The sequence below is a fragment of the Solanum lycopersicum genome, chromosome 1 (assembly GCF_036512215.1).
Source record: "Solanum lycopersicum chromosome 1, SLM_r2.1".
Taxonomy (NCBI): Eukaryota; Viridiplantae; Streptophyta; class Magnoliopsida; order Solanales; family Solanaceae; genus Solanum; species Solanum lycopersicum.
Genome location: NC_090800.1, coordinates 76,896,954 through 76,902,945, shown reverse-complemented (window position 1 = coordinate 76,902,945; position 5,992 = coordinate 76,896,954). Strand labels below are relative to the sequence as shown.

Sequence of the window (5,992 nt, the reverse complement as noted above, 5' to 3'; positions counted from 1 at the left end):
TATTTTGTATACAAAATTGTAGCATTGGTTTTAAAGATTACAGCCTCTTCTTTTCTTTTATAATTTTTCCCTTTTTGGAGAAATTTAATTGGAAGGTGTCAACGGATTATAAATCAAAATATATTTTGTCCAATTCAATTTTTTTTTTTGAAAAAATAAATAATTACCAAATAAAAATAAGCGAAGATAAAGTCTAAATGTGAGCGGTTATATGGATAACTATGAGCCGCATAAATAAACGTTTTCTCCACACCTGCACGTGAAAATCCTACGTAACATACATGCACTTCATGTACTTTTGTTTTGGTTGTTGTTTTAATAAATTTTTTAATTTATATATATTTTTATTATACTATTTATTTAATATTATCTGTTATTACCTTTAAAAGCCCTAAACTCTATTTTTTTTAAAAAAAAATTGAAACTTAAATACCCTAAACCCTAAAAAGGATAAAAATCCTAAAAACATCTTTAAAAACCCAAATCACGTAAATCCTAAAACTCATATTATTCTATGTCTAGCCTAGATCAAAAAATTATCAAACACAAATCTATATTTAATTTCCTAATATTGAGGTTTATTAGGAAAAACAAAGTCAATCATCGTTGGGCCCACAAGATAGTGCCACGTAGGTCGAAAAGGGGTAAAAAATTATTAATAAAGTAAGTTCAAGGGGTAATAGAACCTTAGTATAGTATAAATGTGTCTCTGAAATTTCGGGTATAAATTAAGGAGGTACTTAGACATTATCCCTTTAATTATCTATCTCAATATATCAAAACTTTATATTCCCCCAAGTCCAATTTACTAGTGCCTCCGTTTTTAACTTTTTCAATTCAATCTTTCTACCTCCTTTTTCACTATTAATAATATAATGACTGGTATATTAAACAACCCACAATGTAATATAAGATTTAATATTCGTGAGTGACTTACTTGAAGCCACAATATTCTCCTTGTGTTTATCCGGTGATGATGCACAATCAGTTTTTACGTCGTGTTTCTCGCCCAAACCCTTATTTTTTTTATAAATATTTACCCCCTAATTATTATATAAGATTAATTATAAAAATAATAAAAATGGCTCACTATTAATTTTAGTATCATTTTTTTAACCATCAATTAAATAAATTATTAAAAGTACCTCATTAATTCTATAATTATAATTATGAATGATCCAAAATATTCATCTAAAATCTATTAAAAAATATTTCATAAAACACAAGGCTTTAATTAGTACTCGAAACCATCAAAAAGATCGTTACAAAAGATACGATCATTTTATGTAGATCATAGCCAATTAGGAAGTTATTTTGGGCTACATTCCCGTAGATGGGTGGATTGTGACCAAGTCCTCCTTCCTGTTATGTAATCCACATTACTATATTAAATAAATAAAAATAACGAGTTGATATCTCAAAAGATAATTTAATTTTAAAATTTATCGAGTAAAATTATTAAATTTTATTTTGTATTAATAAAATTATTCAACTTAAATATTTATATTAATAAAATGACTCAATAAATTTATCATCAAGGAGAAATTTAAAATGACAAATAATTTTCTTTTTATAGCATGTAAATATGAATTTCATGAATAAATAAAATTTTAAAATCCATTAAAACTTTTTACGGATGTGATTTATTTTAATTAAGTAGGCGTTACATAAAAGCACATAACATTGTTGCCACGTTTGATTAAAATATTACAAATAAAAAAATATATGTTTTTTAATGATATAATTTCCTTTTCTTTATGTTGATCAATTTGTACGTGTTACTCCTGTAAAACAATGACGCTGATTGATTGTTTACCTAATTTACAAGTATATTTTATTGATATCAAAGAAATAATTTTAAAATGTGTGCGATACTTCATCTAGCTAGTTATTAACTAACAATGTACCACAAACACTATGTATTAAATGTTGGTACATTTTTTGCTTTTTCTAATATAACTTTTGTATTTATTTAGTTATGTGTTTTGAATGAATCCATTTAATTTGCCATGTGTTCATCTTTTTGTTTAAATAGGATATTATTATTACAAATTAAGCGGAAACAGTTATGTTAATAGGGAGATTTTATTCAGTTTGTTTGGACCACTAAAGAGCCATAGTAAGCTTGAGCTTCCGTTGGTCGAAATGCTAGACACCAAATTTAAATGCAAATATTCATATTAATTTAATTTAAGGCATCTTGGTACAATCAGTGGGCTTGAAAGATACTATCATTTTATATAGATCATAGCAAACTAGGAAGTTAGTTTGGGCCACATTCCCGTAGAAAGCTTGACCTTCCGTTGGTTGAAATGCTAGGCACCAAATTCCTTGACCCGCCGGCCATATTATATTGTCCTTGGATAGAGGCACGTCTGCTGCAATAAAATGACATCAGAGCCACTGAAACTCCTGTAACAGGGATAGGTTGAATTCTCTATAAAAAATGGTTCCACATTGATGGCTTGTAAGATGGCTGTTTCAACTTGGTATATAGAAATTATACATTTATTAGGTATGGCTATACACATAATATATATTAAGTATGTTTGGCATGAAGCGAACAAAATTATGATCATGTAATTTAGTAAAACACACCTAATTAGATATACTTAGCTACCACATATACATATTTTACCTATAGTTTAAAAATAATACTCATAACATCATTATTTAATAATTATACCGTATATTTTAAATCATATCCACAAACGATGAAATTACATATATAGAAAACGATCTGTCATGAACAAGTAGCGGAATACTGATCTATCATGAGTAGTAAGAATGAATAAAGAGGGACAATTCCCTAATAAAAGTACCATGTGTATGATTTAACAAGATTACTTCAAAAAAGTATTGTAAGTATGTTTCTATATGAGATTGATTGCACGATATATGCTTAGCTCGGGTTGTTGCTATAGTTGTTTTCCTTGATATGCTTGACTAAAGTTGAATGTTCCCTTGTCTATGAGAAATAAGTTATGGATGAGATTAAAAGACGACGAATATGAATGAGAGCCTAAAGTGGTTTTGCTTAGCATGGGTGAGATTTATGGGGTCTTTTCCATGCATTACATTGCACAAACATGCTTTGAGGGTGCTTATGAAGTGTTTCAATTAAATTAGGTTGATATAGATGCATTGATTATGCCTATGACTATGTTGATGTCTCTCATTCTTATAGCCTTTGTCTTAAGTTGTATGGTATATGTCTCATGTTGACTAATGCGTATATTATGCTTACATATTTATGATTTATGTTAGCCATCATATTTAGTACACTTCTTTATGGCCTTTAATTGTATTTATATTTGGTGATTAATTTCTACTACAATCTAATAGATTATCAATAGAAGACCAGTTCAATGTAGAGATCAAACATAATAAAATCTCATTGAAAGTACTAAATCAGCCCACTAGCGGTGTATGCATAAATGTATTCATAATAATTTTTTTTAAAAAAAGACAATTATATTAAATTAAATTGGTATGGTATTTATATGTGGACTGTGGACAACATGAGTATTTTTATTAAAAGACAATTATATTAAATTAAACTGGATTGTGGACTGTGCAAAACTTGTGCATATATTTGTTATAATAAACACAGCTAGAACTTAGGGTAGAATAGGCATCATGTGGTAACCTGACCTTTATTAAATTTAAAATGAGAGTTACCATCGTCATTTTCGTGATATTAGCAGTAATGAAGGTGAGTTCTAAAATGTCAATTTTGCTTGCTGCACTTCTGGTTATGCACCAGTGGAGTGTGTTTTTGAGGCTTCGTAGATACTCTCTATGTTATAACAATGTTTTTCCTTAAAAATCCAACTATTGGTAATTACTGGGATCAGATGATTCAATAAAATGTAGCCAACGATGGTCAGTTTAATTGAAGTATGATTATGATTTGATTTAAATCAGTCGATTTCTGAACTTCTTGACCTGTGCCCTTTACCCACTGCAAAATCATGGGAAGGAGTAGTTTGCTTGCTTTTCCTCCGTCAATTTTGCTTGCTGCACTTGTGGTGTTTGTGCTGATTAATGTTTTGGCTTGCCTTTCTTTTGCTCATTGCAGGTTGTGTCCGTCGGAAGGAAGAAATTCAGTGCTGATTTTCAGCTTGTGTTTCGTTTGATCGAAGGCTTCATTTTCCTCTCCTTTGTTTCCCTACTCATCAGTTTGATTGTTATTCTACACCTGAAATTTCGTGATATTATTGTTTGCATTCTCGCGTTCATGCCTACCGGTTGGGGAATGCTTATGGTGAGTGCCACAAGCATTCCTTTGTGTCTTAGACACTCACTGTGCAGTCTTCATCCTGCTTTCATTATTTCAGATTGCTCAAGCTTTGAAGCCTTGGATTCGACGTGGTGGCTTTTGGGGGTCTGTCAGGACACTGAAATTATAATGGGGTTGCTCTTGTTCACCCCCATTGCATTCTTGGCTTGGTTTCCATTTGTTTCAGAGTTCCAAATGGTTCCATACTTATCTCATGCTTTAGCGTCATCCACGTGACTCCTCCTCCTTCCCTTCTCTCTCCACATAACCCCCAATTCACCCATAACCATTTTATGGTAAAAAATTTCTGCTTTTAGCATGAATTCGATCGACGGTCATGAACCAGTCTCAGCCTCTGAAGCGGAGTTACCACCACTGGCCCACAATGGTACCGGAAAATCAACAAAACTTTCCAAGGGCCGAAACCCGAATGATGATGAAGATGAAATAAAAAGCAGTATCATTTTATTATAATTTAACCGCACTACTATAGGTTTAACATGTGTCTTTTTTGCACTACAAAAAATATTTTAAAAAATTCATCCGTTAAATGTCAAAATCCAGAAAAAAAATAATCAAATGAACTTAAAATTGGCTCCTAGCAAGTCATTAACGAACTCGAATTGGTATTTGAATTAGTAGCCTCTAAAGAGTCTTTTTGTGCGGAGAATCAATTATTTATGACCCTCCCAAAAATACGTACGAACTTCACATACAACTTTATCAATAGAAAATCAAGTTTGGCACAAAAACAAAAACAAAAAAACTTTTTCCCAAATCGTTACTATTATTATTTTTCAAAAAAAAAAAAAACAAACAAATTACTTTGAATCTCGATCGAAACTTCACAATGAGGCTATCATCATCGACATTTTCTCTTGTTGTTATTGTAATTATTTCGTTGTTGTTATCGCGGCCATATTCATCGGATGGTGCAGTTAAGTGCAAAGAAATAGCTCAACGTATTAAACCTTGCATAGATTGGATGTCAATTGGGTACAAAAGTACTGGCGTTGTTACAAAGACTTGTTGCAATGAAATGTTTAGGCTTAATGGCATGGGAGTAAACCGTGAAGCAGAATTAGCAATCTGTGAATGTTTTAAATCTGAAATGCAAGATTTGAACATCGACGATAAAGTATCTATATCAATTTCTGGACGTTGTGGAGTCCTCTTGCCCTTCCCTATCGTCCCAAACGTCAATTGTTCCGAGTAAGTTTAATTAATTATTCAATTTTATATCGTACCCCTAAAAGTTATTATAATTTATTCTTTTTATCGATATTTGATTCATCATATTGTAATTTTTTGTGACAGGATATGAGTCTTGGAGTGGTCGATTTGGAGGACGTAGAGTATTATCAATCTATCTTGACGAGAACTTATTTGTTATGAAAAACTAACATGCATAGTATATAGCTTGATTTGTTTAGGATATATGATTACTAGATAAATTACTATCACAAAAATCGAAACTAAATGAGAAGGATTATAATATATATTGAGCTTCATATAAACATGCAATAATTTGGCTTGAATGACTATGTATTCTTTATAAAATATCTAATACCCTTTGTGTGTTTAGCTGTTTGAACATTTTATTTTCAGAATTATTACATTGCCACTAAATCTAAAGATTCTAACGGCCATTGGTGGCGAAGCCAGAATTTTAAATAAGGAGGTTGACAAGCAAACACATGAATTAGTGGG

The 5,992-nt window shown here is 30.9% G+C and overlaps 2 protein-coding genes across 2 annotated transcripts; both read left to right on the top strand.

The window, feature by feature from the left end:
* The first annotated feature begins 3,685 nt into the window (after positions 1–3,685).
* On the top strand, positions 3,686–4,412 carry LOC138347199 (callose synthase 3-like). Its single transcript, XM_069294890.1, has 3 exons — positions 3,686–3,715; positions 4,082–4,267; positions 4,341–4,412. Exons 1-3 carry the CDS (start codon positions 3,710–3,712, stop codon positions 4,410–4,412), a joined length of 264 nt encoding a protein of 87 aa, XP_069150991.1. The 5' UTR covers positions 3,686–3,709.
* Positions 4,413–5,132: 720 nt separating this feature from the next.
* Positions 5,133–5,606, top strand: LOC109119761 (non-specific lipid-transfer protein 4-like). The gene is made up of 2 exons (XM_019212705.2): positions 5,133–5,494; positions 5,600–5,606. The coding sequence occupies exons 1-2, from the start codon at positions 5,133–5,135 to the stop codon at positions 5,604–5,606; spliced, it is 369 nt and encodes a 122-aa protein (XP_019068250.2).
* The last annotated feature ends 386 nt before the right edge of the window (positions 5,607–5,992 follow it).